Genomic DNA, 13,637 nt, shown 5'->3' with positions numbered 1-13,637 from the left:
GATCATTTCCTATTAGTTTGATTTTTTTTTTCTCTCTAAAGTCTGGTGTGTGTCGTTTTACATTGGCCTTGTTCTCCATGAGATTAACGCAAGCATACCCTTCCTCACCCTGCTCCCGGCGTTGGAGCCTTACAATCAGTCAGAACAGCTTCTCCTGGATGATTCGGGGCGTAGGGCTGCGTTCTGTAGTGTGAAACAGTCTGTTTGTGTTTGCGCTGGGATGGTAATTAATGCCTCTCGCTGCCAGACCCTCCATACTGCTTGGAAACCTTGCCACACTTTGCTCACACCAGCCACAGTGCCAGCCTTTTGTCTATACGCACACACACACACACACACACACACACACACACACACACACACACACACACACACACACACACACACACACACACACACACACTTCACAGTGATGCTCCATCTATCACATACACTACAGATGGCAGAGACATTAAAAAACATTCTCAGCTTTCGTTCACATATACACACATGATATATACACAACTCGCTTTTTCTCCATCTCTATCTTTCTGTGTGTCTACATGTCTCAGCGGGGCCAAATGAGATTACTGTAATCCAGCTTGACCAGAGAGAGGAGGAAATCCAAATGCTGTTTACTTCATCCCCCGTTACCTCGCTTTCTCCTCTTCCCGAACAGTTCCTCTTTCACTCTCCTCTTTTATTCCCATCTTTCCTCCTTTTCTTCCCACAGCTTGGCCTCCTCCACTCGTTGCCTATACATATACCGGCATCAGCATATTTTCAGTTTATGTTAAATAGGTGTTTTTCTATGTAACCACGAGGTTGCTAAGGGATCGCTTTATATGAACGAGACAGTAATAAAAAGCTGTTTGCTATAACGACCAACACTGATCACGTTGGACTGATATCAGAGCGCGGCCAGGGAGCTACAGCGCCCCTCACAACCTTGATTACAATCAGCTGTCCTTAATTACAAAAAGCTGTAACATGTAATGAGGATCTTTTTTGTGTGTGAAGACATTAATATCTGTCAAATATATCCTCTCTCTCTCTCTCTCTCTCCCTTCAGATGACATCCTGCAGAGGGAGGATGGTCCTCTGTGTGCAGCAGAAATTGGCTCTGAACTCCAGAAACAGTTTGCCATCCTGCCAGGTTGGTTTGAATCCCCCCCCCTCTTTCTCTCTCTCTCTCTCTCTGTTCCTCTCTCTCTCTCTCTCTCTCTCTCTCTCTCTCTCTCTCTCTCTCTCTCTCTCTCTCTCTCTCTCTCTCCTGAATGTCATACATATACTGGGAATGTGGGTTCACTCCACCAGAGTTGCAGTCAGCCACTTCAAAATATAACTCAAGCTCAATGGCTCAAATTACCTATAACTGCTAGCAAAACCTTTTTTTTCCATTAAGTAAAGTGTAATAAATGGAATTACATGGAACAATGTAACACAGTTAAATTATTGCATTAGAGGTAAAGTGGTGAACTTCAGGATGAACTAGTGACGCCGTGTAGCTGCTGGTGTGTTTCCAAAGAGGCAGCGTTGTTTAGATTAGACTGGAGAATGGGGATGTTGGTGGCAAGTAAACTAGAGAGGGATTTGTGCACTTTTCTTTTATCGCTGTTGCATTGTAGATATTTTTAGGATAATCTTTGTGCAGCTCCGTACTACCACTACTACTACACTCATGTCAAATCTGTTGAAAGCTTGAAGTCTGATCTCTTGACAGTTGTTCTCTTTTGTCAAACAGAGACAGGAGCGTCTTTGACGGCAGGAAAGTTTTTAAAATATACACGCAAACACAGATTTGTCATTAGCTTCCAGAAATAGCTCCACTTCTACTCAGTCCACAGACTTTAAAGTGGCATCACTCGACAGATTATTCTGCACGTTTGGGCAGTTCCTCTGTGTGTTGAGGGAATATATTAGTCACAAAGTCAAAAAAAAAGTCACCTCTGTGTATGTAATTGAGGCATGTTTGAGGCCCTGCCCTCTGGGCTGGAGCTCTCAAAGTGCTGGCTTAATAAACATTTAGCGTTAGCCTGTTTAGCTTAATTTCCTTTAGATTAATTTTCTTTCTTCATATTTGATGTGAACAACCTCTAATCCTGACTTTAACTTAAGGGATCTTTGTCTCTATTCTCTACTTGTTATATGTTTCATACTAAAGCCATTTTTTTATTACATATAATTTGTCATGGTGAAGACAAAAATAGCCAGAAGCAGAGTCCGAGCATACAGCAAAGCCCACAACCACACATCACATGGTACCTGCCCCCACAAAATCCCAACATCCCATCCCACCACTGAAGAGCGGATTTAAGGCGGAATGATGAGGTGGACTGTGAAATCCACGTGAGAGAACGGTTTTATAACGAGTGTAAAACTCCAGATTCAGAGTCTGCGTGAAGAAAAAGAGAGAGTTCTGCTCTCAGGCCTCAGTCAGCGACGCAGCGCTCTGCTGGAAAAGTTTCACTTTTCGTCCGTTACTGATGACAGGCTGACCCAGATACAACACACACACACACACACACACACACACACACACACTCAAACACACATGCACAAACCCCGTACTTTGCATAGCAATGCACACAAACATGAAACAAACGTATGCACAGAGAAACACACACACAAACACACACACACACACACTTAGGGCCCCTGTGTTGGGTTACCATGACGATAATGCCTGTCTAGTGACGGCATGTGAATAATTTATCTCCATGATGATGTGCTTTGCAACTTGACCCAACAACGAAAGAGAGAGGAGGCCAAGTGTGTGCGTGTGTGTGTGTGTGTGTGTGTGTGTGTGTGTGAGGCCCTTTTGATTTAAAACACTTGTCTGAAGTTTTTGCTGTGGCCTTTTGGAGGTGGGGTTCTTATTTGTCTGAATTGTTTGTGGAAAACTGCAATTAAAGGGCAGCCTCCATTAAAAATCCACTTTTCAATTATTTAATTGGAAAAAGTTCTTAACTCCTATAATTCATAAAGACACAATGAAAAATGATTAATCAGTATATAATGTGTGATAATTAAGATGCTGCATTTGTATTTAATTGCTTGACTGTTTGTAAAGAGTTTTCTTCAATGTGTATCACTGTGTCTCTCTCTGTTCAAAAGTCAGTATTTTCCATCCAGCCTTCATATAAATAAGTCAAGAGGAAATCACCAACGTGCCAGAACCTCAGGCTGACACCACCTGAATGTCACTCTGACCTCTCTATGATCTCCCCCCCGACCTCTGTGTCTCCAGGGGGCCGCGGGATGGACGGCAACCCCATCATCATCTTCCCTGAATTCCCAGCATTCAACGAGCTAGAGGAGGAGGAGGTCCAAAATGTCCTCGGCTACCTCACCAGCGTCCCCAGGTTAGCATCACACACACACACACACGCACGCACGCACACACACCATCCATCCAGCTTCAACAAACAAACTGTGAAGGGACCGTGGCCAAACAAATTGGAGGTGTAATACCACGTGGAGCCAGCAGATGTCAGCACAATACCAAAGGGATGCCACAAGGAAGCGCCACAAAGGACTCGATGAAATAGATTTACAGAATAAAAGATTATAGAAAAGGGTATAGTGAGCATATGATAAATGATAAAATGCAGTGCAGCGAGCAAAACAACAATCTTCTGCATCTTCTTTTAGACAGAATGATCTTCATGTAAATGTAGATAGAAGATGTGTTTAATTTTGAGTATGTTCCAAAATAAAGTACCATTATAACCCTAGCCCTGAGTGAAAGGTCTTGGGTGTGGCTTGAGGTTAAACGTAGCAGAAAATGTTCTGCTAAATTAAATTAAAATTAAATCATAATCCACACCTGCTTTCTTCTTTCTGTCCTTATTTCTCCCCCTCTCTCCTCCCCCTCTCTGTCCCTCCTCCCTCTCACCCACCTCCCTTTCTTTCACCTTTCCTTTACTACTGAGTGCTACACTCCCATCACACACACTTCACACACATATACTCTTGCATTCACACATAATTTAAGGCAGGAGAAAGGATGGAGATCTATTCATCTGTAGATGTGTGTGTAGATACACATATGCGCTTGTATGTATGTGTGTGTGTGTGTGTGTGTGTGTATCATGGCGGCCTCTCTGTATCAGTTTTTTTTTTCTTTTCTTTTTTTGCTGCTCATCACCTTTCATATACCCCCCCCCCCCAAGCCCCTCCACCACCCCCCCTCCACCTCTGAGTCCCCTCCCCTCTCTCCCCACCAGCCATTTGCACCCAACTGCCAATCGGCTGCACTCTGAGCTTCCGATTGGCTGCAGGGGAACAGCAAGATGCGGAGCTTAGCTTTAATTGGCCGAGGGTGGGAGGCGGGTGGTGGAGCAGCAGAGGGAGAAGGAGGAGAAGGAGGAGAAGGAGGAGGAGGAGGAGGGAGATGCTCTTTAAGGATGTGAACGGTCACCTCTCTCCGTCTGCGAGCTGCAAACAGATGACTGTGGCTGCAGGAACTGAACACTGACAACAACGGGAAGAGGAAAAACGAGGGACGATTGGATTATCTTTGGATGATAACAATGGAATATTCAGGATTTTTGTCCTTTCTCTGACCTGGATTAACAGATTTTCCCAATTCAACTGGCTTCATTCATGTGCTTTGAATATTTTACCCACTAGAGATGGATTGAGGATTTGCTGTCGCAGCGTTCACAGGGTAGTGTAGCGTGTTCATTTTCTTAATATGTATGTGTGTGCTGATGAAAATTGGCTAATAATGGCACCCAGATGGACCAACTCAGCAGTATTCATATGTTGGCCACACAGTGTGTGTGTGCATGTGTGTGTGTGTGTGTATGTTGTGCTTTGATCCTTTTTGCTCGTGTGTTTAGGTGTCAGGATGCATGTCAATTTGTCCTGCAGGACCTTTGCAGGCATTGCTGCATTCACTTACACACACACACACACACACACACACACACACACACACACACACACACACACACACTGACACACACACATTAGCTTAATGAGGATCCTACATATGGCACTGCCTGTGGAATGAATGGCAAGGTTTTCACATGCACACACAACACACACACACACACTAATGCAGAGCCAAGGTTGCCATGGTAATCACAAGGGTCTCTCATAATCATCACTGATGACAAATGATGACTACAGACACACAGGCGGTCGGCACAATGTTTTAACCGTTCCTAGCATCAGTTTTTTATTGGTAAATATAATTTTTTCATGTCAAGAAGAGTTTTTTTTAAATACATACACATATAAGTGGTAGCTCTTCTCCAGGAAAAGACACTTGCAACACTGCAGGAAAGACAAAATGATCTCTGGGAAATGCAGTGCTGAAAATTGAGACTTTTGAAAATAATTTCTGATGAGTAAAACTGATTGAAGATGAATTTATTCCTCAGTCTTCATCTTGCTCCATAAAAGGTCCAATAATGCCATGTTCACTAGTTTGACCTGTTGCGTACACCTTAACAAAATGTAGACCTTGATTTAAACCCGATTGGAAAACACACACACACACACACATACACACACACATAGAGAATAGTGGTTTCCCTGGTGATAACAGTGTGTGCCTCTCTCCTGCAGTGTTGCAGCATCAGGAGTGGGTTTCATCCTGGTCATCGACAGACGACTGGACCGATGGGCTGCCGTCAGGGCTACCCTGCTCCGCATCGCAGTAAGATCCAGTGTGTTTGTGTGTGTGTGTGTTTGTGTGTGTGTGTGTGTGTGTCTGTGTGGGAGAGAAACTGTCCGGGATCAGTTTGTTTGTATGCATCATTTGCTGATGCCTACAAATCAGCTGTTTTGGTGTGTGTGCATTACTCTACATGTGATAATGCTTGTTTAAAGTCGGACCTGTGGGTGTAGTTGCTGGCGTCAGCTGTGTGTGTGTATAATTTGGTTTGTCACCACTTAAGAGTAATGGATGTTTTGGTCTTCTGTGGTGGGTTGCTAGCTTGTACAAACCGTGTGTGTTGTAGTTTATTTCTGTAGTCCTCAGCTGTGTACAGATAGGACACGTACTGCCAATTAGGCAACTGTATTTTTTCTTTCTGGGTGTTGGAACAAGGCATGATGGGAGTTAAAAATAGCGCATTATGCTGGAGTGGGTGGTGGGAGTCTCACAACGTGTGAAAATAGTGTGTGTACTGTATGTGTGCGCGCAATGAGACACAGTCCTTTTGGAGCAGAAATAGAGTCCAAGCTGTGTGAGCCATTAGTCTCATTCTGTAATTGTGTTTTTTTTTTTTTATCAGTCTTGTATCATTAGCCTAGTAGCCTACTTCTTGGACTGTAAAACTTTCCCTCCTCTCTAAGATGATGAATCGAGGAGGGAGTACAAGAGAGACAGGAAGAGATGTTAAAAAAAAGGTTCAGAAATATTCCCTGCTTGATATTTATATTGACAGAACATGAAATAGTGAAGGTTAAGTGTTTGACAAAAGTTTTGATTATTTTTTATCTCCCTAACATGACACTGTATCCTGTTTTTACTTTGCTTTTCCATTACTTCATTCATTAGATATTTGGCTTTCTCTCCTTTTTGCATCGTCTTCCCTTCTACTCCGTCTGTGAACCACCATTAACCAGCTCTGCCAACATGTGGACGAAGCCTCACCACAGCTGTTGTTAAGATGCTCATCGTGTACTACACCATTTAGCATCTTTAATGTATGCAGATATATGCTAATATATGGTAATTGGACACTGATTACAATGACGCCTAATGGTTTTTCTATGGTGTTTCATAAAAACTATCCCCACTGTGGCAATAATTTAACCTGCACGAACACAAACATCTGCACACTCAAGACACTGCCCCACCAGCCATAATGGACCATGCAGGGTCCCTTATCTTTTTCCAGTCCACCGGTCCAGTCCATGTCCTTGAAGGGGGACGTTGATGGACTGTGGGATTTACTGATAGCAGGGAGCCAAGGGAGTAGGGGGCCTTTCTGCTTTAATTGCTGTCTGGTCTAATGCGAAAGTGTGAGCAAAAACAAGCTGAGATACACGGAAACAGGCAAACACAACAGTGTTCTGAGTGGAAACTGAGTGAGAAAATCACACCAGTCACTTTCTTTCTGAGAGGAAGATGAGAGGATTGACACCGCGCTCACATAGCTTAGCATAGCGAGGGGGAAACGGGGGGAAACGGCTAGCATGGCTTTGTCCAAAGGTAGCAAAATCCGCCCCCGACGTTCAACGTTTTCCCTCAATGAAGCGTTAAAGCGTTTTACTGACACTTACAGATACCACACGTGCCCTCAGTTTAATTTCAGTATGCAGTTGTTCAAGTAGTTGATTGAAAATATGAAATGCTTCGCTGATTGTTTTTTTGTCTGTGCTCTCACTGACCACAATAAAACAGAGGAAAGATAAATAAAAAAAATAAAAAATAGTGATAAAGCTGAGATGAATTGAGTCTCACGTCCTATCATACCCAGCAGAAACCCCATGATTCAGAGAGGTAGTTAAAGTGGTAGTTTATCAGTGATCTCCCCTCCTCCCTTTACCTCTTCTGCTGACCACATCGCTCTCTTTCTCCCTCTCCTCCTCTTCTTCTTCCATCCTCTGTTCTGCTTTTGTGTCTGCGCTGTCTCCCTCTGCCCCCCCGCAGTCGTCCTCTGCTTCCCTTCCCAACACCGCACTCTGAAAAGTAACACTGGAAACCACATGGAAACACTTTTAATGTGCGTTTCTTTTTTTAACTATCAGCTCTTTTTGTTTAAATGTCTGTCTGTGTTTCCACTCTCATTAAATTCCAGTCTGTTGTTGGAAAATTACATCTCAGTGGAAACAAAGCAGATAATAGTTGTGGGGCTTAATGCTGTAAAAACCACTGACCTGCTGGCCAGTTAGAGGCATAAATATTGTAGACAGACAACAAAAAAAAAAAAAAGATTACAAGGTGGAGTAATGTCTCTTGATCTAAATCAGCTGATTCAGGTGAGGAAAGCCTCTTAAATCCAGACTTCAAGCAAAGACAGCTCCTTATTTTAGTCTGCAACAAGCTCCTTATATTTACATGAAATTCAGAAAGACACACCGGGTGTTAGAGCTTTAAATCCTTTTCATGTTTCATGTATAGAGAGAATGCATAAAGGCAGCGTGTGTGGATTATAACTTAACCTGGAGGCATGAGGAGCAGGTGGTGAGAGGAGGAGTGTCTCCGCTCCTCCTCAGTCCCCTCACTTCAATTCCCCCCGTGGCACTGTCACTGTCCTTGCACACGCCCGCTTTGTCCACCAGCCAATGGCACGCGGTCTTACTGGAGAATGAAGGTCATCCGTCCTCCCGTGAGACGTTCGAGGCTGTCCAAGGTCGCCCGCTGCCATGTGCCGGTTCCTCGCCTGAAAGAAAGAAAGAAAGAAAAAAAAAAGGACACTATTGTCATGTAAAGCCTGTGTACAACAGATGCTTTCACACGGCCATGTTTGTTGCTCATGTACAGTGTTGTACTGTGGCTGTAAATAAAAAAAACAAGGATGAACTTTGACCTTTAGTTGATGGTCACCATGAAATAAGAAACAATTGCTTCTCACATACTAAAGACATTCCAGGAAGAGCCTTAAATACTAGTGATTTCATTGCACTGGTAAAATGAATGACATTAAGCCCTTTAATCAATAATAATATGTTTACAATGTTTTCACACTTGAATTGCTATTGAAGAATTAAAGCAACAGTTTCCTCCTGTTTGCTCCAAAATGTAGATCCATCACCCAAACAACCAGACTTTAATTAGAGTAAACCAGGCGAATCCACATGCATTGCAGTCAAATGATGACGGGACACCTTCATCTCTGTTGCAGCCCATCTTTGTGATTTAGGGTAATAAATATGCAGGCATTGAAGCATGCTACGGGAACATCGCTGCAGGGTGAAGACGCAGACGGCTCTATCACCTGGTGCAATCAAGAGGCTTGAATTTGTTGTTGTTTTTTGTTAACAGTGAGATACCAGCTAAGAAGCGGTTATAGCACACCAGCTTCTGTCAAGATGCAAAGCCAATCATCTTTGTCATAACTGGGACACTTTGCAAAAGCAGTGATACAGATAAAGAAGGCGGTTTTGGGGCTTGTGGAGGGAGGTGATTCAATATGGTGGCTATCCAGTTCCCAAGAGGACAATGCGGATGTCATTAGAGGACATGACTGGAGTGCTGGAATATAAATCAGCCTGAGCAACAGAAAATGATATTCTAATCCTTATCATTTATTAATGCATGTTTTTTTTTAATCTGTGAGAAGTGTGTATGAGTGTGCATCACTTTAATGTATAAGTGTGTTCCCTGGGATGTGTGTGTGCGTGCACTAGCATCTGTCATGGGGATGCACTGAGCAGCATGTGTATTGTCATGTTAATGCAGAGCTAGAAATTAAATCAAGACCTCTCAGGGTTTATTGAATTTAATAGGTTCGAATTACACATGTATAGTTTGTATGGTGGAGGAACCAGCGCAAATTGAAAAAAAATTTATAATCTATTTAATCTTGTAATTAACATGAACTTGCACTTGTTGGCTGAATTACAATGATTCTCATGTTTTATTGCATCTTTATTCTTCCCTACAGTTAAATATCTACAGATGTAATTTGTTATAATTAGAGCAGGAAGTATGATGGCGTAAGAGAGCGTGTAGCGTTATTTAAAATACACCGGCAACGGTTCGTTTGGGAGGGAACCATGCACAATGAACGTAGCAATTTCTCCAACCTGGCTGTTTTTCATCAACATCACAGCAGGCAGAGTGCGAACATGAGTGTGCGTGTGTGTGTGTGTGTGTGTGTGTGTGTGTGTGTGTGTGTGTGTGTGTGTGCATGCGCCAAAAATAAATGACTGGAAGAGCAAAGCGGAGCTGCAGTACTATCAACACTTTTTAGCATACTCCTCCAACACAGACAGACATCAGCTACTCTCTGCCGCTCTTATTCTCTCTCTCTTAATTTGTCGCACACGCACACATAGACACACACACACACACACACACACACACACGCACATCTCTCTGTGTACCATCACTCCCTTGCCTTCTCTCTCTCTCTCTCTCTCTCTCCGTCTCTCCCCATGTGTTATCCAAGGAGAATGGTTTCCATGGCAACTTCATGCAGGCATTTCATGACTATGATGTATGCGCATGTGTGTGTGTGAGTGCAGGTCTCCTTGTAGACTAAATTAGAGCCGTGTACATTATTTTATCATAGCACAGTGTGTGTGTGTGTGTGTGTGTTTTTTATGGGATGTTCTCTGTGATTGTGATGAATACCAGCTTTGGGATGACGGATGAAGTCAGTGGGTGACACCATTTTGTAGCGATTGTGGACACCAGTCTCTGTGTTGTTCCTTCACATATACAATGGAATCGGTGCATTAATGTATTAAAACATCCCTAAAAGTAATAAACCTTTTATACAGTGCATTCAGATAACGATTTAAGAGCTGATCAGGCTTCATTGTAATTGCATTACAATAAAATTGGTTGTTTGCTTGAGCAGCATTAGCTAGCATAGCTCAGTAGACACTGCTACGACTCAGATTTCATCAGAAGATCCAGGAAAAAAAAGCAACAACCACTAAGGAAAGAGGATAAAAAAAATCTCTCCATCCTGATTATCGTTCAGCTTCAAACGTCTTGAATGCTTTCACTCTTTTCTCTCATGTCTCCACTCAGACTTTATTTATGGCACCGCTGAAGATTTCATGAGCTTGTCACACATCTCGGAGCTCGCCTCCGGCCACTTGTGTGTGCGCATGTCACCCTACATCGATTTATGTTGCCTAACAGGGTGGAGCAATCCACCCAGGGCTTTAGAGGACAGCCGTGACCAATACATGCTTTCGGCTGAGTGGCCTCCTGGGCTGTTTGTCTGTGTAAAAGCAATTGCACGCTTTTAACCTGTTAGTGTGGAGGTGGAGAAACAAAAACTACGGCTACTCCAAAAGGACTAATAAAATCACCTCGCAGTCTCAGCTTCTTGAAGATGGAAGGCACAACCAGGGAACATCTGGGATGAAATGTAGGAGATTTAGTGGATGTGAAATCCTAGAAAAATCCTCTTCACGGTTGGGTTCAGGATTTGAGCAGAGAGACGGTGGTTACACCATCAGGACCAGCTTCACACTCAGGAGCTGCACGGCCCCTGTAAAGCAGCAAATAGTGACATTAGCATAATGAACATATGAATTTCCACAACCCAGTTTGTCACATTGAGATATTAATAATTATCTAACCCTGGTCTGAACATACGACCTGTCTTTGTCTGACCTCTGACCTCTCTGTTGGTCTGTAAACTGTAGTTTTCCATCAGGAGATGTAAAGAAAATGCCTTGACAAACAAAGATACTGAGCTGAACTTGAACCTGGGCGATTGTGACGACTCTATCAGACAGGAGCGTGTTGATGCAATAAGGGTGAAGAGTGGAAATATATTTTGACTCAGAATCCAAAGGAATACAGAGGTTATAGTCCTGCATGTGGCTTTGCTTCTGGTTGTGTTTGGTGTTTATATGAATCGGCACAGATCAGTGATCCTCTGTTATTTCCTGCACGTGATAACAGATTGCTCCTTTCCTCTCCCAGGGCTCATTTCCAGGGAACTTGCACTTGGTTCTGGTGTTGCGTCCCACTACTTTGTTCCAGCGGACTCTGTCAGACTTCCTGTTCAAGTACAACAGGGATGAGTTCAAAATGAAGGTGCCAGTACAACTTGTACGCTGCACGTGTTTGCATGTGTCTGTGCTTAGTCTCGCTCTACATAATGCATGTATTTCTGTGACTCACTTAATTAATTATTTACATCATTGTAATTCACTGTAGAGCTATGAATAGACCAGACTGACAACAAACGATAAACACATTTTTACCTCAGTACAAAAGTGATTGATTTTTATTCTTTTATTATTGAAACTCACTTTCCTCTCTGTATTTTATGTTGCTTAATATAATGTGTTAATATAACTAATGTGTGTGGCTCTATCAGGTGGTGATGCTGAGTTCGGTGACTGAGCTCCATGCTTATATCGACCCAGGACAACTGACCACAGAGCTGGGAGGCACACAGGAATACTGCCATGACAGCTGGATCTCGCACCGCACTGTATGTCCACACAGACGCACACAGAAACACACCCCTTCCATATGCGCACGTATGCCATACCTAAGAGATAAATCCCTCCACAGGCAATCGAGGCCTTCGCCCTCATGGTGAAGACCACGGCTCAGACTCTGCAGGCGTTCGGCACTGAGCTCGCAGAGACGGAGTTACCCAATGACGCCGAGGCCACCACCAACCTGCTGCACACACACACACTGAAGAAGGATAAAATGAAGGTGAGAGATGCCGCGCATGTCGACCCAGACACATGTCCGTGTGTGTTAAACTTCATTCGCTCACAAAAATGATTTGTCCAACTTCCAGGAGGACCTGCAGGTGGCGCTGTCTCAAGGAGGACGCCTGTTGGACTGTATCAAAGAGCCTCTACAGACAGACCCCGAATACAACATGACCCACGATGAACTGGACAACTTAGCTACTGTACAGAGGTAGAGGACGGGATGCATGGATACACAAATCGATAAAGAAGTTGTTCCTGAACGCATGATTGAATCTCCTCTCCTCTGACTCCTCCTCCTCTCCTCCTCTCTTTTCTTCCCTTTCTTTGTCCCCCTCCCTCTCAGACTCCTGGGTCAGCTGGACGAAACGGAGACGGCGTTCGACGACTTCTGGGAGCGTCACTGCACTAAGCTGGAACAGTGTTTGCAGCTGCGCCATTTTGAACAGCACTTCCGTGAAGTGAGTCGAGCCGAATCATGGGAAATGTATTTTTTGGACAGCTGAGCAACACGAGGTTAACCTGGTGTGTGCGTTTTTTTATGTTTTTATTTTTTAGGTGCGCGCCCTGCTTGATGTGACGTCAGAGAGGCTGTTGGGTTTCTCCGAGGTCAGCATAAGCCCCGCCCATGCTGAGCACGTCCTCCGAGAGCTCAGCAGCCATGAGGACAGAGCCTGTGTAAGACACACACATACACACACACATACACACGCAGCCCTGATTCATCCTGCAGCTCACGTGGCACAGAAAACACACGCTCAACACTTTCACCTTTGCTGCATCCTTGAAGCCATATGGCTAATGACATAATCAATGTTATGTCCCGCTCCGTCCCCCACTCACTGACATATGAATGGACACTGATGTAAGAGAGTCAGACAGAAAGACTGACTGTAGATTGACTGATTTGCATAATGTAGGTGTCTCACTCCATTCTGCATTAACTAATGAACACTGCATATGGTAGAGGTAGAGGAAGAGAGGGATCGACAATTGATTGATTGATTGATTGATTGATTGATTGATGGATGATGCTTCCCCTGCCGTCTGCTGCCGAGCCAGTATTCTACAGACATCTCCAATGTGTTTCAACAGGACGTACTGGACCGTGCCTTGTCCCTGGCCTGTGAAGGCGACAGGCTGATAGAAAACTCGCACTATGCCGAGGACTCCATCAGGCCGAAGTGCAGCGAGCTGAGGGGAGTGTGCGAGGAGATCAGCTCCACACTGAGGAGCAAGAAGAACCTCCTGCTCAGGGCGATGGAGCTCCACCACGCTCTGGAGAAGGTAGGAATGATGAGCTTTTCCTTTCAGCACCATGCTCCCAT

At 44.0% G+C, this 13,637-nt stretch overlaps 2 protein-coding genes across 2 annotated transcripts in view; one reads left to right on the top strand and one right to left on the bottom strand.

The window, feature by feature from the left end:
• LOC130165174 (radixin-like) overlaps positions 1-8,900 on the bottom strand; it is a 55,535-nt gene extending 46,635 nt beyond the window's left edge. The window contains exons 1-2 of the mRNA XM_056370177.1: positions 8,107-8,900; positions 7,491-7,639 (exon numbers count right to left, since the gene is read on the bottom strand). The gene's annotated coding sequence lies outside the window, so the exon portion shown is untranslated. The remainder of the gene's footprint in view (positions 1-7,490; positions 7,640-8,106) is intronic.
• Positions 1-13,637, top strand: part of mcf2la (mcf.2 cell line derived transforming sequence-like a) — a 40,473-nt gene that overhangs the window by 17,715 nt on the left and 9,121 nt on the right. The window contains exons 2-11 of the mRNA XM_056370174.1: positions 1,052-1,135; positions 3,230-3,344; positions 5,560-5,650; positions 11,558-11,671; positions 11,958-12,074; positions 12,158-12,307; positions 12,396-12,520; positions 12,656-12,770; positions 12,868-12,987; positions 13,405-13,596. Of these exons, the coding sequence (XP_056226149.1) occupies positions 1,052-1,135; positions 3,230-3,344; positions 5,560-5,650; positions 11,558-11,671; positions 11,958-12,074; positions 12,158-12,307; positions 12,396-12,520; positions 12,656-12,770; positions 12,868-12,987; positions 13,405-13,596 (1,223 nt within the window). The remainder of the gene's footprint in view (positions 1-1,051; positions 1,136-3,229; positions 3,345-5,559; positions 5,651-11,557; positions 11,672-11,957; positions 12,075-12,157; positions 12,308-12,395; positions 12,521-12,655; positions 12,771-12,867; positions 12,988-13,404; positions 13,597-13,637) is intronic.

Source organism: Seriola aureovittata, chromosome 24 (genome assembly GCF_021018895.1).
Source record: "Seriola aureovittata isolate HTS-2021-v1 ecotype China chromosome 24, ASM2101889v1, whole genome shotgun sequence".
Classification (NCBI taxonomy): domain Eukaryota; kingdom Metazoa; phylum Chordata; class Actinopteri; order Carangiformes; family Carangidae; genus Seriola; species Seriola aureovittata.
The sequence above is the reverse complement of the archived record's forward strand: the minus strand, read 5'-3'. Positions and strand labels throughout refer to the sequence as shown.